The sequence below is a fragment of the Anguilla anguilla genome, chromosome 7 (assembly GCF_013347855.1).
Source record: "Anguilla anguilla isolate fAngAng1 chromosome 7, fAngAng1.pri, whole genome shotgun sequence".
In the NCBI taxonomy this organism is placed as follows: Eukaryota; Metazoa; Chordata; class Actinopteri; order Anguilliformes; family Anguillidae; genus Anguilla; species Anguilla anguilla.
Window position 1 is genome coordinate 83478 of NC_049207.1, and position 26523 is coordinate 110000.

Genomic DNA, 26523 nt, shown 5'->3' on the forward strand with positions numbered 1-26523 from the left:
GTTCACGCATATGCACACACATATAAGCACATTTGCACACATACATATTGGAAATTTGTGGGTGCTAACCTGGCTGGCTAGTGCCTAAAATCCTTAAGAGCCACCCCTGGGTGTAGGATTTTACGAGTACAGATTGAATCATTTAACTTCTTTAAAACCAAAGCAATGTATCAGATCTGAAAAAACGAACCCTCATCCCACTCCGTCTTTTTGAGGGGTTGGGTTTATTACATTTAAAATGCGACACTATTGCACAAATATATGGAACTTCCTGATGTGTAAGACCGACTTTGTAGAGTAGGCTATGTCCAATAAGACGGACAAAATAAAACAACTAAACACATCGCATTCTGAGAAGCACGAGCCAGGAGGGACAGATGGGAGGCCCCACGAGATTGATGCGCGTGTGAAAAGGTTTCCAAAAGGTCTCGCGCCGTGGGTTTATTGTTCCGCGAGTCCGCGCGATGAGATTCATGTGTTTTTCTCACCAAAGGCCCGCGGTAAATCCACTTTGCGCCCGATCCGGATCAAGCAACAATATAACAGCCCCTTCTGAATTTTCACACATTAACCAGAGAAACGAAAGCAAACTATATTTCACTGCTGGGTACTACTGACTTGTCTTTTGTTTTTAGCGTCAGTTGTTGTAATACGTTTTCCTTTTAGTATCTGAAGGTGCAAATCACGACTCAAAGTGAAGTCCAGGAATTCCTGTTAGAGCAAGTCCCCCTGAAGAGGTAGTAGGTAGTATGCGGCTGTTTTTTTCACGTGTTTTTTTCTTCTTCTCAAAAACATAAATAAATAAACAATCACCTACCAGAGAGGAAACAATGTGTTTTCGTTGTTTAACTGAGCTCAGTCTTTAAAAACCTTTCCCCGGGATCTAATTGTGTTTTTAAAGTTTACAAAGGCAGACGACCAGTCGAAGGAAAACAACGGATCTATTTACAGTGAAGGCAGTGGGAACGGGGAGTGGGGGCGGCAGCGGAATTAATTAATTAAAATGCCCATAGAGAGTGCGCGAGACAGTGAGAGAATGTGACTGAATATTTTTTCATTTCCAATTAGGGAGCTCGAAAGGGGGAGAGAGGAGAAAAACCCAACCAGTCTAACTTACAATTTGCACAAAATCCTTCTTTCTGGAGGGAAAGTGGAGCAGCACCCTGACCAGTGGAGATTCGTGTCTCATTCGTTTGGCGTCCGGTACCGACTGGTTCTCAGGTTGGATTTGTGTCAATCATTCTACTGAAATTTCTTTCATTACAGAACGAACTTTGTTCATTTGCACAGCAACATACCTGATAGCTCCAGATACAGGGCGAATGGCTAAAAGTGTTTATAATTAGACACAACCTACACCCTATGAGTAGACATGTAATCTTTAGTGAACCGGCAAGTGATTAAACTGTCAACAAGCGCGCGCGATACTCCGAATGCTGAAGATTCATTCGGCTCCGCATTTGTAAACAAAATATTCTTTCAAGACAGCGGCTGGGAATAATTACACTAAATAGGTAAGAGATCATTCATTTATGTTAAACAGATTTGATTAAAATGTTTCCCGCTAAATATGCCTCCTTCTTATGTTCATTGTCTCCATGAGTTAAAGTTTTTAATATGACACGGTTTAAACTACTGGTTTAAATAGATTACATTAACGAAAGCGATGTTTTTAAAGTAGGCAATTCGTGTATGTACGATTGGCACATTACTGTCAAGATTGTGCCTGTACGGCGTCCACGAAGGCCTGTTGTGAATACAAAGATTACAAAACTATTCATGATTTAATATAACAGCAACTAAGCGACTATTGTGTTTGATTACTGTATCTAAACTACAACACAAAGAATTATTACAAATTATATTATGTACTTACTTTGCCCTATTGCTTGTGACCATCTAGTCAATCAGAATTTATCCACCGTCCAAGCTAATAACTGCAAATATAATCTCCTATTTGTACTTGAAGGACGTATAAAATGTTCATGTAGTATTCAGTGTTATCTGTTCATATTTTTGTGTTGCATGCTTTGTAACTTTACATATTATTTGATATTCATTATGAATATTATGAATTATATATTCTATACTTACGGTTTCTGTAGTTTCAGTAATGTATAATTAGAATTTGTATTTTATTAATGCAAGTGGATTTAATTAAATTATTTCCCTTTTAGAAAGATTTCTAGTCTTAGCATAGAATGCATAGAACTTTAGTTCACTGGTGTTATAGAAACCACTTTGCTGGTGAAGCTGAAAGCAGTTGGTCTGAAAAGGGAATAGTGCTTTTGAGGAAAATGAAAACCTTGGACAATATGAAAGGAAGCCATTTTAATTTGAAGTAGGGGAAAAAAAACTAGGACCATTAATACAAGAACAAAAACTACAATGTCTACAACATGTGTGCAAACAAGATTTTTAATTGATGTATGTCCATGTATGTACAGCAGTTAAATTATATCTGACAACCAAATAGTTAGATATAAGATGAGGGCAGAAGGGTTATGAAGCTAAAATATCTGAACATTCATAAAGTGAATCTATTATCAGGATTTGCCCCTCTGCAGCTCCCTGCCTCAGCAGGCACTTCCCCTAACTAACCCTGTTCTGCTGAGAAGAAGCAGCAGGAACACCATGTGTGTGAGAGAGCCTGGTCTTCGTGTTCGACAAAGACCTCACAGTACTAACTTAGTCCCTATTTTGCTTGCTTAATCCTGGCTATGCAAACAGAGATCTTTCAGTGGCATTTAGTACAGTACTAGACTCTGTACTACAGTACTGTGCTCTGCTTCCTGTCCGTGCCATTATCTTTCATGATGAATGATTTTATTCATAACTACTTTTTAAATCCATAGTAGCATGCACAGTATTATTAACACATCTAATCACTAGTGCATTCACAAACATAAGCATTATTAGTGCACACACCAGCAGGAGCATCATCAGTGCACACAGTAGCCCAAACATGCTCATGAGCACATTAGCATCACTAGCACAGACGCTAGCATGGGCATCACCTCCATGAACATCATTATCACACACTAGCATTGGCATTTATTAGCATACATGCTAGCATGGCATTAGTGCATGGTTATTAAAAATGGACCTTTATGGTGCTCTGTCTGTAGGAGCTGTGTATTCAGTGCTGCTGTCTATAGGGATGTGTGTAGGGAGGTGTATTCAGTGATCTCGCTGCAGGCCTGTCTGTAAGGGTTTGTGTTCAGTGCTCATGCTGCAGTCCTGTCTGTAGGGTAACACAGGGTATTTCGACAAAAATAATCTAAGATTATTTTTTAGGTAAAACAATTTTTTTGAATGTTATTGTAGGTAGAAATTGTGTTTTTACTTTGTTTTTTTACTCAATAGATGTGCATATATTAACTGAATTCTTCTCTACCTGAAGTTAAAAAAAAAAAAAAACTTAGGTGACCTAATACTTTTGGCTTGTACTTTATATACATATATACACATGCACACATATGCACGTACATAATCACACATGCACACATATGCATGTACATAATCACACATGCACACATATGCACGCACACATATGCACGTACATAATCACACATGCACACATATGCACGTACATAATCACACATGCACTCCAGTTTTTGTGACAAATACATTTTTTCTCGGTTTAGCTCTTTACTCCACAATTTTAGATTTATAATCAAACACACATGTGGTTAAATTGTGGATTCACAGCTTTTTTAAGGTTTGGTTTTTACACTTTGGTTTCACCATGTAGAAATTACAGCATTTTTTATGCAGTCCCCATTACATTTATATTTATTTAGCAGACGCTTTTATCCAAAGCGCCGTACAAAAGTGCATATTATGGTCATTGGAACAACTACACATCACAGGTTCGATAAGGTACAATACTTATTTTGTACAGCTGTTTATAGCCAATTTATAATAGCTGTACAAAATACAGCTTTCTTTTGCACATTGTTTTGTTATGGGTGCAATGGACTTTATGTTGTGTTCAAATTTGTGTTGTTGTGTTGTGGGTGGATTTGGGACGTAACTAATGGGGCCTAAATATTCACCTAAGACCAGAAAATCGTATCAGGGAAATGGGCTCTGTAGATGTTGTTGGAATGTTTAAGGGCCTAGTGCTCTTACTATACATTTTAGCATATCTGGGGGCTGCAAAGCACTGTGTACGGTCAATGATGGTAACTTGGTAATTAATTGCTAATTTGTATTATAATTTGATCCTTGACTCATTTAATGTAGTTTAACTATTTAGCTATTTTTTCGTCTTTGTTTTCTTCATTCCTAATATTATTTAGATTTTGTGGTTAAAGACCGTTAAGCTCCAAATAAAGGGGCTTTTAAATTTAAAAAATGTAAAAAAAAAATTTTTTTAATTCTAATCCTAGCCCTCTTCCCTGTCCCTTTCTCCCTCTTTTTCCTCTCCCCACTTGTTCGCCCTCTCTCTCCATCTCACTCTCTCTACCTCTCTCCCCCCTTTCCTCTCCTTCTTTCTCTCTCTCTCCCCTTCCTCTCACTCTCTGTCCCCTTGCTCTCCCTCTCTCTCCCTCTCACTCTCTCTTTCCCTTGCTCTCCCTCTCTCTCCATCTCACTCTCCCCCCCCCTTGCTCTCCCTCTCCCCCTCTCTCTCTCTCCCTCTCCCCCCTTTCTCTCCCTCTCACACACAGAGGGTTCTTTCTCAGTGGCTTCTTTAGTCCTTTTCATCTCTCATTCCCAAACAAAGGATTCTTCTCCACATAGGGAGGGAGGGAGAGAGACAGAGAGAGTGAGTGAGAGAGAGAGAGAGCGCATGAAAGAGGGAGAGGGAGAAGAACTATCATGGAAGACAGAAGGGAAAGTTAGAGGCAAGCTTTTCTTCTTGTTGTAATTAGATTGAGAAGGAAAGAGACACTGAGTTTTATGTGAGTGTGTGTTCATGTGTGTGCTGGTGTCTGCATGTATGTACATGTTTATATGTATGCAGGTGTATCTGTGTGTATTTGCATGAATGTGTACATGTGTGAATGTGCTTGTATGTGCATATGTATGTGTGTGTATGGGTCTGAATGTATGTGTGTGAGTGTATGTGCATGTATGTGAGTATGTGTCTGTGTGTCTGTGTGTTTTTGTAGGGGCCCCATATTGGGGGTGACTGAAAGGGGCCCTCTGAGAATTGTGCTGTAATTATGCAGGGACAGGGGCCCGAGGTGGTGGGGCCCAATCTGAGATATTTTCGTGGGGCACAATATTTATGTGTGTGTGTGCATGTGTATTATATTCAGATGTATTTCTTTTAATGTCTTTGTAGTCGTGTGCTTGTCTCTTGTGATTATGTGGAATTGTTGGCACTGCGATGCAAGACATATTTCTTAGCAATTAGACAGTGAAGTATCATCATATCGTATTGTGTATGCATGTGTATTTGCATGTATGTATGTGCGTGTATGTGCTGTATGTACATGTATGAAGGGTTAGGAGCTGCATTGTGGGGCTTTGGGTTAGGGTTAGGAGCTGCATTGTGGGGCTTTGGGTTAGGGTTAGGGTTAGGAGCTGCATTGTGGGGCTTTGGGTTAGGGTTAGGAGCTGCATTGTGGGGCTTTGGGTTAGGGTTAGGAGCTGCATTGTGGGGCTTTGGGTTAGGGTTAGGAGCTGCATTGTGGGGCTTTGGGTTAGGGTTAGGGTTAGGAGCTGCATTGTGGGGCTTTGGGTTAGGGTTAGGAGCTGCATTGTGGGGCTTTGGGTTAGGGTTAGGGTTAGGAGCTGCATTGTGGGGCTTTGGGTTAGGGTTAGGAGCTGCATTGTGGGGCTTTGGGTTAGGGTTAGGGTTAGGAGCTGCATTGTGGGGCTTTGGGTTAGGGTTAGGAGCTGCATTGTGGGGCTTTGGGTTAGGGTTAGGAGCTGCATTGTGGGGCTTTGGGTTAGGGTTATTGTTAGGAGCTGCATTGTGGGGCTTTGCCCTGTGGGTCCTAGAAGCACTGCCGAGGGGCTCCTGAAGGCTTGTTCAGTACCGAGTTTGTTTTTAGCAACTTGAATAGTTTTTTTGGTTTTCATCTTTCTGTTTTTCCCTTGTTGTTATTTTTGTGTATTTGGATTCTAAGTTAAACTATGCGGTTGTTCCCTGCACTTGGAACAGTACTTCTCTCTAGGGTTTTCGACACACTTGTTCCTGGTTATGGTTATACACTTTGTTGTACGTCGCTCTGGATAAGAGCGTCTGCCAAATGCCTGTAAGGGGCGACGTAGCTCAGGAGGTAAGACCGATTGTCTGGTAGTCGGAGGGTTGCTGGTTCAAACCCCGCCCTGGGCAAGTCGAAGTGTCCTTGAGCAAGACACCTAACCCCTAACTGCTCTGGCGAATGAGAGGCATCAATTGTAAAGCGCTTTGGATAAAAGCGCTATATAAATGCAGTCCATTTACCAATGTAATGTAATGGATGGGGTGGAATGCCTTGCATGCATGTAGTTTGAATTGTGTCTTTTTTCATATTAGACTGGTTGTTTCTGAGGTCTCATCAGGTCTCAGTTGTGCCAGTAATGGTATGTAAATCACATCCCCCTCCCCAGCTGTATTTCTCTCTCAGTTTTCCTTCTCTCCTCACAGTGATGACATCAGCCACGCCCCCATCCTCCCGGTGCTCCTCCCCTCAGAAGGTGCATCACTCCCAGACACAAACAGAGGTGATAAAGCCCCTTCTGGGCGGGGCTGCTGCTTTGCGCCAGAGGAGACGCGTGCTCTCTAAAGATGGGCGGAGCAACGTACGCATTGACCATGTGAGTGGGCGGGGTGCGCTGTACCTACGTGACCTCTGGACGACCTTCCTGGACATGCAGTGGCGCTACAAGCTCTTCCTATTCTCTGCCACCTTTGCTGGAACCTGGTTCTTGTTCGGAGTATTCTGGTACCTGGTGGCCCTTGTGCATGGAGACCTGCTTGGTGAGTGTATGTTGCTGTGTGTGTCCATGTGTGCGTTTATGTAATATGTGTGTGTACATTGTGCAGTGTCTAGTGTGTTCCTAGTGTTTGGTGTGTATGTTGTGTGTATATGCATATAGTGTGTGTGTGTGTACAGTTTAGTGTGTGTAGTGTGTAGGGTTTGGGATCATTTAGATTTTATCGATTCTGCTTATCGAATCCGGTTATTATCACATCATGACGCGCCACACAATGAAGGCCAAACTCACAATGTGAGAAAACAACCTGTTGTGTTCCGTAGAGTTATTAGGGTTAGAGTTAGGCTATGTTGCGCTCCATAGAGTTATTAGGGTTAGAGTTAGGCTATGTTGCGCTCCATGAAGTTATTAGGGTTAGGTTTAGGCTATGTTGCGCTCCATAGAGTTATTAGGGTTAGGGTTAGAGTTAGGCTATGTTGTGTTCCATAGAGTTATTAGGGTTAGAGTTAGGTTATGTTGCGCTCCATAGAGTTATTAGGGTTAGGGTTAGAGTTAGGTTATGCTGCGCTCCATAGAGTTATTTGGGTTAGGGTTAGGCTATGTTGCGCTCCATAGAGTTATTAGGGTTAGGGTTAGATTTAGGCTATGTTGTGCTCCATAGAGTTATTAGGGTTAGGGTTAGGTTATGTTGTGTTCCATAGAGTTATTAGGGTTAGGGTTAGGTTATGTTGCGCTCCATAGAGTTATTAGGGTTAGGGTTAGAGTTAGGGTATGTTGTGCTCCATATAGTTATTAGGGTTAGAGTTAGGTTATGTTGTGCTCCATAGAGTTATTAGGGTTAGGGTTAGGTTATGTCATGCTCCATATAGTTATTAGGGTTAGAGTTAGGTTATTTTGTGCTCGATAGAGTTATTACGTAGATGGCTGTACAACAAACAAGGACAAGAACCCAGATCTGAAGTTTTCTGTGGTCCCACAGAAAAAGCTGCTTTTAACTCACATTATTATGATAGATGCTTTTCACTAAATTAATGTTAGTTAAAAACAGCTATCATACCTAATAACATTAGTTAAAAGAATCTTAACAGATAAATTATCATAATAAAGTTAACTAGCTAGCTAATGTGGTTTCTTTAGGATATGATGTGATATGTGACGTGCTAGTGATCCTAAAAAAACGAATTAAACAAACATACAAGTTACTGTTTCTGACACAGCCTTTTAGCTACAGCTGATGAAAGTTACAAGTACTTACTGGGGATAAAATGGCTAATATACTACAAATGTAGCTTCATTCGACTCTCCCCTCCTGTCTCCTCACTGGATCGGTCTGTTTGCATGGAAGGACATAAAACTTAAAATCTGGGTTTCTAGGCTTTGTTATTTTTACAGCCCACCATACAACAATGGTTTGCCATTTTTATAATCTTGATAATCTACTGATTGCTAATAATAACTGAATGGAGCGCAACGGATTGTTTTTCCTCATCATGGGGGTGTGGCCTATTGCAGGCACGTTGATGCACACATTATGTAACCAGTGACGTAGACGTAAGTGCAGCAGGTCCTAGCAGTTGATTAAAAGTCTTTGTATTTCACTAATCGCGAATGCCAGTGAAAATACATTTCAGAATTTGATAAGCAAATGCAAAACATGAATTTCTTAATAAATTCCCAGTTCCTGAAAATTTGGAACTGCTTCCAATTTGGAGTGGAGTGTGCATGTGTGTGTAGTTTGTGCAGTGTGTAGTGTGTTCTTAGTGTTTTGTGTGTATGTAGTGTGTCTATTCATGCAGTGTGTGTAGAGTTCCCTATGTGTAGTGTGTGCATGTGTGTGAGTATGTGTGTGTGTGTGTGTGTGTGTGTCTGTATGTGTGTGTGTGTATGTGTACAGTATGTGTGTGAGTATATGTGTGTGATGTAATGGAGCTGTCTCTTTAGTTGCCAAATAGGCTAGCACAAAGATTTTGAACTGAGAGGGATAGTTTAACACCAAGATTCTTTACATATAATCAATTTATACAACTGGAAATTTAATGAAGCAGTTCTGTTTCTTTTCCTTGCCGAAGGTCCAATGGCAGTACCCCACATGGGAAGCACACCTATAACCATGGAGTTACCAGCTCAGTTCTGCCCTGTGTATGTGTGTGTGTGTGTATGTTTGTGTATGTGTGTGTGTTTGTGCATGCATGTATGTATGTATGTATGTGTGTGTAATTTTTAGTGTGTGTAGCCCGTAGAGGGGCTTTGTCAGTTTCACAAGTGTAAAGCTGTTGTCGTGTTGTGTACCTGTGCCCCTCCCTCAGAGATGGACCCCCCCTCGAACCACACGCCCTGTGTTATGCAGGTTCAGACTCTGACAGGTGCCTTCCTCTTCTCCCTGGAGTCTCAGACCACCATTGGCTATGGCTTCCGCTGCATCACAGAGGAGTGCCCAATGGCGATCCTCCTCCTCATCTTGCAGCTGGTCATCACCATGGTTATGGAGATCTTCATCACTGGCACCTTCCTTGCCAAGGTATGCACCAATACAGCACCAGTTGTACAGTCATACCCTGCATTGCAGGTCGCATTGTGCACCCCATGGTGGTCATACTTGGTATTGCAGGTGATACTGTGCACCCCATAGTGGTCATACCTGGTATTGCAGGTTGAATTATGCACCACATGGTGGTCATACCTGGTATTGCAGGTGATACTGTATGCCCCCTGGTGATCATACCTGGCATTGCAGTGGATCATTGGGGCCTCTCTCTTGCTGCCAGGTGGCCCGGCCTAAGAAGCGTGGTGAGACGGTGAAGTTCAGTCAGCACGCTGTGGTGGCCAGCCACGAGGGCCGGCCCTGCCTTATGATCCGTGTGGCCAACATGCGCAAGAGCCTCTTATTGGGCTGCCAGGTACAGGGGGAGGGGCTTCTACTGTTCAATAACAACAGGGAAGCTGTGTAGTGTAATGGATCAGTGCGCCTGCAAAATACAGGCTGAACGCTAAATGCCTGTAGTGTGAGAAAAGATGTGCATGCCTGTGTGTTTATGTCTGTGTGTATGTGTGTGTGTGTATGTCTGTGCTGGCTACCGGTCGCTTTATGTCTGTGTGTATGTGTGGGTGTGTATGTCTGTACTGGCTACCGGTCGCTGCCAGGATCCAGTTCAAAGCCCTGACCCTTGCCTACACTGCAGCCAACAGGACAGCCCCCATCTAATTGCAGGACATGATTCGATCCTATGTGCCTGCTCGACCACTCCACTCTGCGGCAGCAGGGCGCCTTGTAACCCCTCCCACCCGCCCAAAGGGATCACAGAGCTTCTCCACCCTAGCTCCCCAGTGGTGGAACAAACTCCCCGTCCCTCTCCGAACCTTCCCCTCACTACCCATCTTCCGCCGTGGCCTGAAGACTCATCTCTTCAGACTATACCTAGACAAACTACCACCACGCTGTACATTTCACTCTAAATCCACCCCCCCCCCCCTTTTATGACACTTGTTACATGGTGCCCCATCCCAGCACATTTTGGTAATTTGTATTTGTCCTATTACTGTCGCTTATTCTTCTGCCTAGTTGGCTTTGCAGAGGTTAGGATAGTGTTCACTGTGTGAACTAAACTGTGTTCTTGTCTAGAAATAGCTGTACAAAATAAGTATTGTATCTTATTGAACCTGTGTTTAGTAGTTGTCTATGACCATGAAATGCACTTTTTGTACGTCGCTTTGGATAAAAGCGTCTGCCAAATAAATGTAATGTAATGTCTGTGTGTGTGTGTGTGTGTGTGTGTGTGCGCCTGTGTGTCTGTGTGTAATACCTGTGTGTGTGTGTGTGTGTGTCTGCGTGTAATACCTGTGTGTGTGTGTGTGTGCCTGTGTGTAATACCTGTGTGTGTGTGTGAGAGAGAGAGTGTGAGTGTGTGTGTGTGTGAGAGAGAGTGTGTGTTTGTGTGTGTGTGTGTGTGTGTGTGTATAATACCTGTGTGTTTGTGTGTGTGTGTGTGAGAGAGAGAATGTGTGTGTGTGTGTGTGTGTGTGTGTGTGTGAGAGAATGTGTGTGCGTGTGTGTGTGTGTGAGAGAATGTGTGTGCGTGTGTGTGTGTGTGAGAGAGAATGTGTGTGCGTGTGTGTGTGTGTGTGTGAGAGAATGTGTGTGCGTGTGTGTGTGTGTGAGAGAGAATGTGTGTGCGTGTGTGTGTGTGTGTGTGTGTGTGTGTGTGTGAGAGAATGTGTGTTTGTGTGTATCTGTTTCTCCAGGTGACGGGGAAGCTGCTGCAGACGTCTCTGACTCAGGGCACACCTGTAACACCTGTGTGTTTCTCCAGGTGACGGGGAAGCTGCTGCAGACGTCTCTGTGAGAGAGAATGTGTGTGCGTGTGTGTAATACCTGTGTGTGTTTCTCCAGGTGACGGGGAAGCTGCTGCAGATGTCGCTGACTCAGGGCACACCTGTAACACCTGTGTGTGTTTCTCCAGGTGACGGGGAAGCTGCTGCAGACGTCTCTGACTCAGGAGGGGGAGACGGTGCGTCTGGACCAGAGGAACGTGCCCTTCCAGGTGGACACGTCCAGCGACAGCCCCTTCCTCATCCTCCCCCTCACCTTCTACCACGTCATCGACGATGCCAGCCCCCTGTGCTCGTGGGCAGCCAAGGGTATGAGGATTAGGATTAGGGTATGAGGAACGGGAGGGGAGAGAATGCTGATTACTGTATTTATCTGTCATTTGTCATGGATACACATTCTCTCTCTCTCACATTCTTAGATACATATTCTATATCTCCCTCTATCATATATACATATTAATTGACACAATTTTCTTTCTTTTTTTTACCACACTGCCTACAGACGATGTTGTTGTGTTTGAGTATGTACAACTCTTATGTAAGTGTGGGAGATTGTGTGTGTGTGTGTGAATGTGTGATAGAATGTGTGTTTGTGTGTGTCTGTGTGCCAGTGTGTATGTGTGTCTGTGTGCCTGTGCATGCATGCCTGTTTGTGTGCATGTGCATGTGGACCTGTGTATTTGTGTGTGTGTGCACGTGCATGCATATGTATGTTTTTGTGTGTGCATAGTTGTGTGTGTGTTTGCTTCTGGATTTGTGTGTTTGTGTGTCTGAGTGTGTGTGTGTGTGTGTGTGTGTGTGTGTGTGTGTGTGTTAGTGTGTGTGTTTGTGTGTGTGTGTGTGTGTTTGTGTGTGTGAGTGTGTGTGTGTCTGTGTGTGGGGGTGGGCTTAGGGTAGTGAAGGACTTCCTGATTCCATCTGATTCAACAGCTCCCTCTGAGAACAGCTGGAAAAACAACTGCCCACAGCCCCCAGACCCCTCCCCAATTCTGAGCGCGCACACACACTCTCTCTCTTTCACACACACACACACACACAAACATGCACACATGCACACACACACACACAAACACACACATGCACACACACACAAACACATGCACCCACACAAACACATGCACCCACACAAATACATGTGCACACGCATGCACACACACACAAACACATGCACATACACACAAACACATGCACATACACACAAATACATGTGCACTCTCACACACACACAAATACACACATACACACACACACAAACACATAGACACACACAAATACATGTGCACTCACACACACACATATGCATACACACACAAACACATGCACACACACACAAATACATGTGCACTCACACACACACACACACACATATGCATACACACACAAACACATGTACACACACACAAATACATGTGCACTCACACACACACACACAAACACATGCACACACACACAAATACATGTGCACTCTCACACACACACAAATACATGTGCACTTTCTCACACACACACACACACGCACGCATTTACAAATTGCACTGCATCGTGCGCCATCGACTGACACAACCTCAGCACTCTTCCCACTTTGGCGCGTGGCCAAGTCACGAAATTCCCAAACTTTGTGTCAAAATTTATGCGAAAAATAGCATTTTGCCAGTGCCCATAGACAGGAAGAGTCCTTTGAGACACCTTATGAGCTATTATGAAGACAGAATGAAGCAGCCCATACCCTAAACACAGCAGCATAATTAGCCCCCCCTGCAGAGAATACACCAGCCCCTCCCCTTTACCCCCCCTCCACTGGTGGGATGGATTGGATGGTGCCATCTACAGAATAATGCTAATGCTGTGTTGGGTGCTGTTCTGTGCTGTGTTGGGTGCTGTTCTGTGCTGTGTTGGGGTGCTGTTATGTGCTGTGACGGGTGCTGTTCTGTGCTGTGTTGGGTGCTGTAGGACAGTTGTAAATTGTTTCTCTACAGTCCTCTCTCTGAGAGCTCAATTGCTTTATTTCTGCATAAGCTCCCAAATGAGCCTGCGTCTGTTACTTTCCACATTCCAACACTATCTCCCACTTCCCTTCAGGATCGCCAGACCCCTCATGCCAGATACTCATAATTCTAAGATCAGAGCTGTAGATGACACTGAGGGGGATTAACAACCTCTTTGCACGTAGAGGAGGCATAGGGACAAAGGCTCATTCGCTGTTAACCACGCTCGCGGTCTGAACCCCCCACGGTGTGATAGCTTTGGCCTGTGCCAACTCGGCGCCTAGATAACTGCTGCGTATGCCTATAGACCACCACCGGCGACTAGCGGGCACCGTCAGTATTTCAAGGCTGCTCCATTCACACCAGCAAATGGAGGAAAGTCTAATTGAATAATTAGCAAATACATTTACAATATCCAACAGGTCTGAAAAACTCAAAGTGAGTGCAGGCTATTAGAATATTACAGTATCACGTTTCTGAGTTCCCTAGCCTGCACGACTTAGAAATAATTCGTCATCTTCTCGTACCTGACCCTAAGGTAATCATGTTTGACATGGGTATATTTTAATACTCACAACGAAGGTCGGGGTACAAAGTCTATCCACCTTTCTTGCATTGCTAAATAATTATGCAACTAGATCAAAATTGAATAAATATTTACCAACGCTATTGAAACCCGCCCCACAATTGGAAAGGCAGACGTGATATGAAGGTGTGCCCTCCAAACAGCCAATGACAGCTTGGACCGCTCTCTCCCGGTTCGGTTTTTAAGTCAATGGCCACTGAAGCTAGCTTTTTCTTTTTTCTTTTTCAATTTTTACCTTTTTTTCCTCCGTAACCGAGCCGTGGCTCATGTTGATTTTTAGAAAGCTACCGTAGCCTCAGTGTCCCGGGCGAATAAGCCTGGATCGTTGTACCGTTGGACTTAAGAGTGTTCGCACCGCTTCGGAACCGTTTGTTTACGCCTTGAAGTACTGACGGGCTTGTGTTGGGAGACCGGTGTCGCCGATCAAGCTGGCCTGTCTCAAGCAGCATCTTCCGGCTTTGAACTTAGCGCGTGCTGCCTCAGCTGGGTCTCGGGGATCACTTTCTCCTCCCTCTTTCCTCTCTTCCGCTCCTCTCCACACCCCGACTCGTCAGTAACACCATAATTCGAAGTTTAACCTACCGTTAGCTATTAATGTGTATATCCATACAGAGCCAGCAGTAGTAAGACAACGGCTAGACCGTAAACCTAATTGTATGGTTAAAGAACTTTGTGCTATGAGTCGAGTGTAGCTGATTGTTGTCTTTCTCATACTAATCATAGGCTACGTGCGTAAAATGGTATTAGTTCATTCATAGTTTCTGTGTAGCGATACCCAGCAACCTTGTTGAGAGAGCGTATCGCTTATGAACCCTAATACTATAACGTCTGACTAGTCTCTACATTCTACATTATATACTGAATTGTATCGTGCTATACTGTGCCAGTATCCTACCCCATATTACAACCAAACTGCTTAACGTATAGTAACAATTATTGGTCATTAAAGCATATATTTTTTTTATATGTGTGTTTGTGTTTCCTCTCTCATGCTGATGGAATGATCCACCAACGAAGTCAAATAGAGACATTTGAATTAATAAGTGCCGAGGGTCAATTCCCTCTAAATAATTTTAAGTGTTGAAGTTGATAAAGGGTGATCTCCAGTTATTCTGGGTTCAGTATTCAGAGTGGTGTGCCATTAATAGGGTAGCTGAGGATGACCCCCCTAATTAAAATTGAAATAATAAAATAATATAAATTAATTTAAATTTGATAACTCAACTAAGTTATATCAACCGTATGACAGTGCTGTCCTGTGCTGTGTTAGGTGCTGTTCTGTGCTGTGTTGGGTGCTTTCCTGTGCTGTGTTGGGTTCTGTTTTTTGCTGTGTTGGGTGCGATTCTGAGCTGTGTTGGGTGCTGTCCTGTGCTGTGTTGCGTGCTGTGCTGTGCTGTGTTGGGTGCTGTTCTGTGCTGTGTTGGGGTGCTGTTCTGTGCAGTGTTGGGTGCTGTCCTGTACTGTGTTGGGGTTCTGTTATGTGCTGTGTTGGGTGCTGTTCTGTGCTGTGTTGGGTGCTGTGCTGTGTTGGGTGCTGTCCTGTACTGTGTTGGGTGTTGTGCTGTGCTGTGTTGGGTCCTATTTTGTGCTGTGTTGCGTGCTGTGCTGTGTTGGGTGCTGTTCTGTGCTGTGTTGGGTGCTGTCCTGTACTGTGTTGGGTGCTGTGCTGTGTTGGGTGCTGTCCTGTACTGTGTTGGGTGCTGTGCTGTGCTGTGTTGGGTCCTATTTTGTGCTGTTTGGGGTGCGGTTCTGTAAAATGTTATGATTTATCGTGAAATTCATAGTAAGTTCCATACAAACATTTGTTATACTGCTGCTACTCCAACCTTCGATTAACATAACGTAACGTAACGTAACATAACATAAGACGAGAACAGGCCATTCAGCCCAACACTGCTCGTCTATTCCTACCACTAAACTGTTAGTGGTAGGAATGCTTAATTAATGCTTAATTTACCTAAAATATAGATAGTATCTAACGCTGTATCAAGCCGGACCTTGAATACCCCCTGTGTTTCTGCCTCCACTACATGTCCATGCAAGCTATTCCACATGTTGACCACTCTGTGTGGAAAAAATATTATGTCCTAATTTCCTAATTTCCTAGTGTGAAATTTACCTTTTGCCAGTTTCCATATGTTCCCCCTCGTTCTGCTAACCGAACCCAACTTGAATAATTTCCTGTAGTTCACTTTGTTAATCACTTTGTTAATCAATTGTACTGCTTTAGTACATACTATTTTTAATAGGAGTAGAAATAGGATGCATTATAAATTGTGTTCATTGTGTAAGTTATCATTCCTTATCCTAGAGCCCGAGGAATCCCTCCCTGCTGATCTCACAAGCAGGAAGTCTGATCCTGCTGAGTTTATTTTGATTAGTGATTGATATGGAGCTGAACATACAAATGCATGCTTGTGTCCTTGTCTGTCCATGTGTATGTGGTTTCATGCTTGTGTGTACATGTGTGTGCAGGTGTATGCATGTGGTTTGTTTGCATGTATTATGTTTTCTTAAGCCTAAATCTACAGACTAACTAAGAGGCGTGTGCATGTGTTCTGTATCTGTCATTCAGAACTGAATTAAGTATATTTCAATATTTTAATAGTTGTTGACAGTTCTTACTCAAAAACATCTACACATCTCGGTCAATGGAAAATCAGTGCATTTTCGAGGGTACATCATTCATATTATGGCATATTCTTGTGTAAACCACATGTTTTTCTTGTGTAAACCACATGCGTGTGAAATTTCAACACAGATATTTGTTCTTGAACAGAGTAAGAAACTGGGTATTCAGAAGCTAGAGAGACAACTCCCATTCAGTGTTTCCATCCCTCACTTTATGCTTCCAGTCTAACCTGTATCCTTCTAGAGGGGAGTGTGTAGTAATCAGCAATGATAGGGTTATTGTTGTCCTCTCTATGCAGGTGGGGGCTGGACCAATCCAGAGCTGGCAGACTTCGAGCTGCTAGTGATCATGAGTGCCACAGTGGAGCCCACCTCTGCAACCTGCCAGGTGCGCACTTCCTACCTGCCGGACGAGATCCTTTGGGGGTACGAGTTCCCTCCTGTGGTTTCCCTCTCCCCCTCGGGGAAGTACGTGGCTGACTTCTCCTTCTTCGACAAAGTGGCCAAAGCAAAGACCCCGCCCCTCTTGAAACAGGCTCCGCCCTCCAGCCCGCCCCTGCAGCGTTACCCTGGTAGCAGAGAGGGTGTGGCAGAAGGGGCAGATCCAGAGAAGCTACGTTTAGAGCAGATCTACAGGGAGAGAGGGGAGGAGAGAGGGAGGGTCCGAGAGAGTAGTCCTCACAGTGTCCAAATCAGTAATGTGTAGGGAAAGAGAACGGGAGACAGAAGGAGAGACAGAAGGTGCAAGGAGAGAGAGAGATGGAGGAATAGAGAGCGGGAGTGAGAGGAAAAGAGTGGGTGCATGTAGACGGGTTGTTAATGATTACAGAACCGTATGGGTCTTTATGTGGAGAACAGCACATCCCTGTGGATAAGAAAATAAGTGCATGCATTGAACTGTATTAATGAAACATTGCCTCTGTAAATGTCTGCAGTGTTCACTTTAAGAAAAAGAATCGAACTTCATCAGTTGAATGATTGTTATATGTAAATGTGCTATATATGTATGGAAGTGTAGGGCAGCTGAGTACAAAAATAGAACAAAATTGCAATGGCATAGTGCTAAGTACTGTACACTGGCAGTGTGGTAACTGTAGTGTAGCAGTACCACACCTACACCAGGGAACTGTTACCTGCCCCTCTTCCTCCACACCAGCTGCTCACCTGTGCCTCTGTCTCTGTAGAGCTGCACATCTGTGCCTCTGTAGAGCTGCTCACCTGTGCCTCTTCCCCTGTAGAGCTGCACACCTGTGCCTCTGTAGAGCTGCTCACCTGTGTCTCTGCTCCTGTAGAGCTACTCACCTGTGCCTCTGCTCCTGTAGAGCTACTCACCTGTGCCTCTGTCTCTGTAGAGCTGCACACCTGTGCCTCTTCCCCTGTAGAGCTGCTCACCTGTGCCTCTGCTCCTGTAGAGCTACTCACCTGTGCCTCTGTAGAGCTGCTCACCTGTCCCTCTTCCCCTATAGAGCTGCTCACCTGTGCCTCTGATGGTAAATGGTAAATGGACTGCATTTATATAGCGCTTTTATCCAAAGCGCTTTACAACTGATGCCTCTCATTAACCAGAGCAGTTAGGGGTTAGGTGTCTTGCTCAAGGACACTTCGACACACCCAGGGCGGGGCTCGAACCGGCAACCCTCCGACTGCCAGACAACCGCTCTTACCTCCTGAGCTATGTCGCCCCTATGTGCCTCTGTCTCTGTAGAGCTGCTCACCTGTGCCTCTTCCCCTGTAGAGCTGCACACTTGTGCCTCTGTAGAGCTGCTCACCTGTGCCTCTGTCTCTGTAGAGCTGCTCACCTGTCCCTCTTCCCCTGTAGAGCTGCACACTTGTGCCTCTTCCCCTGTAGAGCTGCACACCTGTGCCTCTTACCTTGTAGAGCTGCTCACCTGTGCCTCTGTCTCTGTAGAGCTGCTCGTCTGTGCCTCTTCCCCTGTAGAGCTGCACACCTGTGCCTCTTCCCCTGTAGAGCTGCACACTTGTGCCTCTGTAGAGCTGCTCACCTGTGCCTCTGCTCCTGTAGAGCTACTCACCTGTGCCTCTGTAGAGCTGCTCACCTGTGCCTCTGCTCCTGTAGAGCTACTCACCTGTGCCTCTGTCTCTGTAGAGCTGCTCACCTGTGCCTCTGTCTCTGTAGAGCTGCTCTCCCTGATGCTGAGCCTGGTCTTTAACACTAAAGATGTTTAGTTCTGTCCACTGTAGCATCCCTGACTGTAAATAATGTAAATAATCATAACACAAAGAACAGTGCAGTACACCGCAGAACCATCACAGAACTAACAACACACAACACAAAGAACAGTGCAATGCACCGCAGAACCATCGCATAACTAACAACACACAACACAAAGAACAGTGCAATACACCGCAGGACTAACAACACACAACACAAAGAACAGTGCAATGCACCGCAGAACCATCGCAGAACTAACAGCACTGTGTGCTGATCAAGAGTCTCTGTGGAGTGGTTATCCAGGGCTAACAGTATTGTGTGCTAATCAGGCTGTAGTGAGTTCTTGATGATAAATTTGAGTATGATATATAATTCAGTGACTGCTTTATTAGGTACGCCTATCTGAATACCAGGTAGGACCCCCTTTTGCCTTCAGAACAGCCTGGATTCTTCAGGGCAAGGATCCAACAAGGTGCTCTAAACATTCCATAGGCCTTTTGGTCCATGCTGACTCGACAGCATCATACAGCTAAGATTTTTCAACCACATCTCCATTCTATCTCATGCCAAATGTGCTGTGTTGCAGGCTTCTGTTTCTAGAGACCTCAAAGGTTTCATTTCAGTCCTAATTTGGCACACCTAATTTTACAAATTAGCAGCTCAACGAGAACTCTACCTGTTGAACGAGGTGTGCTTTGTTAGGGATGGAGTGATCCTACAGGACGGTCGATCTGCAGGAACAGGGTTGGCCAGCCCTGCTCTATTGGATGGAGATCTGGGGACTGTGGAGGCCATTGGAGTAAACTGAAGTCACTGTCACGTTCATGGAACCAACTTGAGATGATACATGCTTCGCAACTTGGCACATTATCCTGTTGGAAATTTCCATTTGAAAAAGGGCAGACTGTGACTATAAAGGGATGCACATGCTCAGCAGCAATGCTTAAGGATACTGTGGCATTCAAATGATGGTTGGTCGGTATTCAGGGGGCTAATGTGTTTACACAAGGCAGCATCACAACATAGCACAGCAGAAATCAAGATCTCAAATCATCCAGTTTTGATGATCACATGACCAATGCAGCCTCATCTTTCTTTTCTTACCCGACAGAAGTGGAACCCAGCATGGTCTTCTGCTGCTGTAGCCCATCTGCTTCAAAACACAATGTTGTGCGTTCAGAGATGCCCTTCTGCACACCCACTATTGTTACTTGAGCAATTGAGGCCTTTCTGTTAGCTTGGATGTGTCAGCCCTTTCTCCTTTGGCCTCTCTCATTATCGAGGTGTTTTTGCCCACAGAACTTCCACTCGCTGTTTTTTTTTTTGCTTATTGCACCGTTCTCTGTAAACACTAGAGACTGCAGTGCATGAAAATCCCAGGAGTGCAGCTGTTTCTGAGATTCTGGAACCATCACATCTGGAAACCAAAATCATACCATGGTCAAAGTCGCCTAGATGACCCATTCTAATGTTTAATCTAACAACAACTAAACCTTCTCCACCATGTCTGCATTGTTTTGTATATTGAGTTGCAGCCACATGGTTAGCTGTTTGGAGGAGCAAGCTATTTGTACCTGATAGTGTCCACTGAGTATATGTCTACCTAATGATGCCAGTAATACTCCACTGAGTAAATTGTAGCCTTTTACTTTGTTTTATTTTGATGTCACTGGAATATACATATATTATATAAGATATATATATATATATATATATATATATATATATATATATGTTAACAATACTAAAGGCACTTTAATTTGATGAAGGTAACCCATTTACAGACTGAATGTAAGGGGACTAACATCCTGAAATATATTGTTGCTTCCCTCTCACTATTCATTTTTGTTTGTGTCTTTGTGCGTATGTGTGCATGCATTTGTGTTTGTGTGTGTATGTGTGCACGTGTGTGTGTGTGCGTGCATGTGTGCATTTGTGTATGGGTGCTTGCGTGTGTGTGTGTGCATTTGTGTATGGGTGCTTGCGTGTGTGTGTGTGTGCATTTGTGTATGGGTGCTTGCTCTGTTATCCAGCTCTCTTATCACTGCCCCTGGTGGATGTAGAGAGCATTACTTAGTATTGTGAGTGCCCTGAAGAGTGCTCCATTGCCCCCCCCCCCCCCCCCCCCCCACGGGTCTGAAGTGGAATAGGTATTCTACTCTACCCTAGGTCAGAGAGACTGTAAAGCAGGGGTGCACAACAAAGGCATGCCATTTCAGGATTTTGTGCTAAATTCTGCTCTTATTTACTTCACTTAATCATATCTTGATTTGAAATGTGTATAAGCATAAGCACCAGATATTGCCTAAAGATTTTATAGAGCTCAACTCCAGGAGTGAACCAGCATGATTTATAGAGCTCTCAAAAAACTAAAACTACAGTAATTGGTTCGAACAAAAACCAGCACATTGATCAACCCTCCAGGGCCAGAGTTGTGCCCCTCTGCTATAGAGAAATATGTAATATGTATCATTCATCAAATTGGCATTTTATCATTGTGGTTATTACATGTCCTCATTAGGTGCTTGCTGTTTGTTTGAAATGTTTGTGCATGCGGTTGAGGGTTGTGCTGTGTTCAAACTTGAATTTTGTGTCCCTAACATCTAATCATACCTCGTTAGAGTCACTTTCATTAAACACAGTTTTCAGCACTCTGTCTCAATATTTCTATGTGAAATTGTAACATGAAATAAATGTGTGAAAATGCACCATATTTCAATCAATCAATCAATCAACCTTTATTTAATCCTCAGAAGACACATTGAGAAAACAAGCCTTATTTACAATTGTGCCTAGATTGCAAAATACAATGAAAACAACAATAATAAAAAAGTTTAAATAATTTTTAAATAAAATAATAAATTAAGAAGTAATAAAATGACAGTGATAACAGTAATAATAAATCCATATGAAATAAATACTGTGAGTAATAAAAGTTCACAAGGACAATTAAAAACATGAAAGTGAGATGAATGTAGCTGGCTCCATTATGTAATCGATGATTAGTATCAAGATAGTTTTCATCAAACAAAGAAACATTCCCTCCAATTGGCTCATAGATAGTGAGATCATTCCCTCCAATTGGCGCATAGATAGTGAGATCATTCCCTCCAATTGGCTCATAGATAGTGAGATCTCAAGACTGGTTTAGTAACAAAGCAGGGACTGTTTTTCTAGCCACAGAGCGTAGCTTCACAGTGCAATTTAAAATAAGTTCTACATGAAACAAATGCAAAGTTACTGAACATTTAATGCCATATTCCCCGTTTTGTCGCTGGCGACGTGGTCGACCTCAAGGGTTTAACACACCCTCTACTGTTGGTTCATCACTGGTTTCACGGTCCTCCTCAGAAATACTGGATCAGACAGACGAGTGATTTCTTCTCAGGCCTCCAAATGCCAAATCTTATGTCTAGACTTAGCCATTGCAAAATAAATTATTTTTGTAAAACAACATAGTAGGCATAAAATCTCAAGAACATTGAGAATCATGCTCTGTTTTTCAGCATGTGCACTGAAAAAGTAACGGTTTGTTTATGCAGGAGAAACAACGAGTCATCTTATGCAACCTGAACAACCAATCCCCGATAGAAACATAATTTCATTATCTAAAATGCTTCTCAGTCATCACTAGTATAGCTTGCCAATCACTGGCAGTGTACAGGGCAATGATTATACTGTCCATGTTGCCTTACTTCCGGTCCCATTGGCTATATCGATGGACTGTTTGGCCAATACTGGTCAGAGAATAATTTCAGTGTGCTTTTTTCCAAAGAATCTATACAATCTGGAGATGACAACATTATTTTGTCGAGGTCTTGTACGGGAAGAAGAGCAGCTCAGTTTTGTTGAGGTTGAGCTTCAGATGGTGGCTGGCCATCCAGGTGGAGATGTCAGCCAGGCAGGAAGAGATCTTATCATTGACCAGTGTGGCCGAGGGGGGGAAAGAAAAGAAGAGTTGTGTGTCATCTGCATAACAATGATAGGAAAAACCATGTGAATTAATGACTGAACCAAGAGATCTGGTGTATAAGGAGAACAGCAGAGGACCCAGTACAGATCCCTGCGGCACTCCCGTAACAAGTGGATGAGAAGCAGAGGCAGACCCCTTCCAGGTGACCTGGTAGGTCCTATCTGCAAGATAGGAAGCGAACCAAGACAGGGCAGTCCCGGCAATTCCCATCCCAGCCAAGGTGGAGAGGAGTATTTTATGGTTGACCGTGTCAAAAGCTGCAGACAGGTCAAGAAGGATCAGGACAGAGGAAAGGCGTGAGGCTCTTGCAGTGGCAAGTGCCTCCGTCACAGCTAGGAGTGCAGTCTCTGTTGAGTGCCCAGATCGGAAGCCAGACTGGTGAGGGTCTAGCAGGTTGTTCTGATGGAGAAAAGAGGTTAATTGTTTAAGAACTGCTCGTTCGAGGGTTTTGGACAGAAAGGGTAGAAGGGATACGGGTCGATAATTTGCTACATCGGAGGGGTCTAAGGTGGGTTTTTTGAGTAGTGGGGTAACACGAGCCGTCTTAAAAACAGAGGGAACATGACCAGAGGAGAGAGAGGAATTAACAATGGAAGACAGATAGGGAAGGAGCTCGCTGGAGATAGATTGGAGAACTTTAGATGGGATGGGGTCAAGTGGACAGGTGGTTGCGCGATGAGAGGTGATGAGTTGTAATACATCGGAGTCCTCCAGCATTTCAAAGGAGGTCAGTGTGGCTGTGGGGTTGTCCTGGGGGGTTGGGGGGCTCACTGGATGGGTGAAGGAGTTCCGGATTGTAGCCACCTTTCCTTCAGCTCACCATTACATTACAGGAAGGAACAGGTAAGGAACTGGACTTGTAACCGAAAGGTCGCAGGTTCGATTCCCGGGTAGGACACTGCCGTTGTACCCTTGAGCAAGGTACTTAACCGAAAGTGCTTCAGTATATATCCAGCTGTATAAATGGATACAATGTAAAATGCTATGTAAAAAAGGTTGTGTAAGTCGCTCTGGGTAAGAGCGTCTGCTAAATGCCTGTAATGTAATGTAATGTAATATTCCGGTGGGAAAGTGACGTCAGCGCATACCCTCTAACTGGCCCTCCGATATTTTTTACAGTCTCTGCTCCGATCACACTACACGAAAATGCTGACGTAGACGGCTAGGCAACCTAATTGGAAGGACAGCTAGAAGGGTCGGGCGTGTCAAAGAATACGCCCAACATGGAAAACTCGAAATATGATTGGTTAAAGAATATGACAATCAACAACATCGTCCCATTTGCTATAACAACAGAGGGGATACACTCGAAATTCTGAAGGCCTCAAGGTAGATTTTTTGACCCGGAGACAGCACAGGTGGAAAATCTGATTGGATAAAAGCTCTAATTTATATGAGCTGCACTATTTTTATACGGTCTATGGCTGCACTGGAAGCAGCGCAACTGCTGAGGGAAAGAGTAGCATTGAAAGACGTTAACATACTGATGGGAACGAACTTTGAAAAATACATATAGCATTAATGAAAATATATATTAAATTCTAAAAAATATAATTTTCTGATTCTGACAATCTCTAGGCCAGCAGAGAAGGCCTTGCTGGCCCTGACGGTCCACCACTGAAAAATATACATATGAAGTAAAATCCCAGGCTTAATTTAAACCAGCCAAACAGCAAGCTAGTAATTTAAACCAGCCAAATAGCAAGATAGTAGCTAGTACGTAGCGAATGTAAAAAAAATTGTATCTGAAATATGTTTAAATAAAGGTAAGTCTATATGGAAGCTCAGAAAACGTGGTTACTGTGAAGTTATTCTTCGGGACATTAAATTGACTCCATAGACATGAGTTTACTGCGTAGAGCGTTCGTGAGCTATCAGATACAGTTTGTAAAAATAAATAAATAAATAAAATAAAATTCGGAGTAGGTCATATAGCCAGTTCTCTACTGACAGCTATTTATGATTTCCTTGTCCTTATCTTAAAACCTGTTGTTTTTATTTGATAAACCTGTTGTATGGCTGGAAAGATGCTAGGCTATACAAATAAATAGGTCCATTATTATTATTATTATTATTATTATTATTATTATTATGTTTCCCTAAGAAATTACAAATCAGCCTTCATCGGGAAAGTTTCTACGAAGTTTGGGAGTAAACACTTCGACCGGTGGAGGGCGAATAAGATAGCTATTGGAAATGCAGACTGCTGTGCGGTAGTTTGCTAAGGTTATCCAGCCATAGAGCAGAGCTGGGGCGGCTGGCCGTAGCCTACAAGAAACATAAGTTCTGGAGAACTGCAGCGTGCTACGTCTCATACTAGGCCTACACAAATAGCTTAAGAAGAAAGTTATGGAATGCGTCACTTTACTAATTAACTGAGGCAAAGAACACTACTGGAATGGGAAATGTTGCTCACTGCCTAGCTTGGCTAGCTAACTCTGTATAGAAGTAGCCTTTGCTCATTAGTGCGCTAGCTTCCTTGCTAACTTGGTCAGAGGTATTATGTGTAAATATGTAGCCGGCCAGTCATATAGTGTTTTATGGCGTGACATAGTATTAGACCAACTAGCTTGAATTGTGTAATAGTAATTTACACGTAAATTGTTATCTTCCTGGCGAACCAACAAAAGAGCCCCATTTAAGTCTGGACCCAATCCGATAACCCGAGGAGACCGTCGGTCGCGGTGTGCAGTGACTACGCAAGACCGGGGTGCGCTCATGGCCTAGGCAACGCGAAAAATTAAATGTATGTTATAGAACTCAGCTGTCAGTGTAACAGTGTAGACATTACATAAACAGTTCAGTGTTTTGACTGCGTAGCTAGGTAGCTAGTAGTTCAGTTTTCGACGTTGACCTTGCTTATTTAGCTTGGAAAAGGTGTCTTATCTGTACAGCTTCTTGTCACTTGAGTTTTTATTCACGTTGGCTAACAACATCACACATATTTATCTGGCTAAAAACTGGCCAGTCAGTCCAACTAGTTTTTTGACATTACCTGGCTAACGGCAGTAGTAATAATAATTATAGTTCAGTAGGCTACTGTAGCTACTAACGCCAGGTGACAAATTTGCTAGTTGGCTGAACAGAACCAGCATTTACAACAGCTCGGCTGAATGACCAAACCGGTGAAATGTACTTTTTGTGGATCGTAACAGGTAGTCGACTTAAGCTGAAATTGGTAGTTTTATTCGTCGATCAACAACAATAGTTACAGCGTGTTTTCCTATGAACATAAGCACTAGGGATGTTTTAGTCTAATTAAACAAAGACTTTCACTTTGAGTGGATCTGTTTTCCTTCTGAAGAAGCCTTTGTGACAATCTTGCTTACTAGGTGCTTAAGGGCGGCTAAATTTAGCCTTGAAGTGAAACCCAATTTACTATGGATAATACCACTGACACGCTTCAGGACTAGTAAACACGCCGGTGAAAGTCCCAGCTGTTGGGTATTTACATCCGTTTTGTTGTAATTTTCCGTATACGGTATCTCATACATAACCCGAACCTAGCGACGTGACTTTTCATCAGTTGATTAATTGTATATATCGTAAATTTAACGCCAGATCATGTTTTCACCAGGGGATGATCAACGCGTATGCACTGTAGACGAGAAAGGTATTATTTCGAGGGTCTTGTGTGATAGAGAGAGAACTGGTTTCACTAAAGCGGTCTAAAGACAGTCCAGAGCGACTTTCGGCCCTGAAGTCTTTCAGGAGTTCTATGGGCTATGTTAGGTTTTAATTTTACAGGACGTAAAGGTTTATCTCTAGGAAAGGATTGATCTATTGTAATCAGTTTTTCTTGATCTGCATAAAATTGGGAAGTCTTTTACAATGTAATTAAGTGACGTTTCGTCGTGAAATGTCCTCCTCGCTTTGCTGAAATACAACTATTTACTGCTCTTATGGTTAATTTCAGTTTTTCACAACTGAAACTGCCGATGAGCCACGGACAGGAACGGTATAGTCGGTTTTG

General features: G+C 43.5%; 2 protein-coding genes across 6 annotated transcripts in view; both read left to right on the plus strand.

Moving 5' to 3' along the window:
* The first annotated feature begins 723 nt into the window (after nt 1–723).
* On the plus strand, nt 724–21228 carry LOC118231176 (ATP-sensitive inward rectifier potassium channel 10-like). Of its 5 annotated transcripts, none has more exons than XM_035424758.1 (7): nt 4702–4850; nt 6587–6919; nt 9183–9394; nt 9642–9773; nt 11334–11511; nt 16704–16830; nt 19689–21228. In XM_035424758.1, exons 1-7 carry the CDS (start codon nt 4796–4798, stop codon nt 19720–19722), a joined length of 1071 nt encoding a protein of 356 aa, XP_035280649.1. In that variant the 5' UTR covers nt 4702–4795; the 3' UTR covers nt 19723–21228. The 5 variants fall into 5 exon arrangements, with proteins under 5 accessions (XP_035280647.1, XP_035280646.1, XP_035280649.1 ...); XM_035424757.1 differs by having other exon boundaries at nt 16704–16792; XM_035424756.1 differs by lacking the exon at nt 4702–4850 and adding an exon at nt 724–1221 and having other exon boundaries at nt 16704–19824.
* A 3431-nt stretch (nt 21229–24659) lies between these two features.
* The window catches only part of arhgef11 (Rho guanine nucleotide exchange factor (GEF) 11), a 30915-nt gene continuing 29051 nt past the window's right edge, over nt 24660–26523 (plus strand). Inside the window, exon 1 of the mRNA XM_035425108.1 lies at nt 24660–26523. This exon is cut by the window's right edge and continues 164 nt beyond it. The gene's annotated coding sequence lies outside the window, so the exon portion shown is untranslated.

What these genes read in the sequence shown, in the direction of transcription:
- LOC118231176 (XM_035424754.1), top strand. Translation starts at nt 4,796, where the DNA reads ATGAAAGAGGGAGAGGGAGAAGAACTATCATGGAAGACAGAAGGGAAA. An exon ending in GACAGAAGGGAAAGTTAGAG is followed by an intron (nt 4,851 to 6,586) that starts GCAAGCTTTTCT and finishes CTCTCCTCACAG; the next exon opens with TGATGACATCAGCCACGCCC. An exon ending in TGTGCATGGAGACCTGCTTG is followed by an intron (nt 6,920 to 9,182) that starts GTGAGTGTATGT and finishes CCCCTCCCTCAG; the next exon opens with AGATGGACCCCCCCTCGAAC.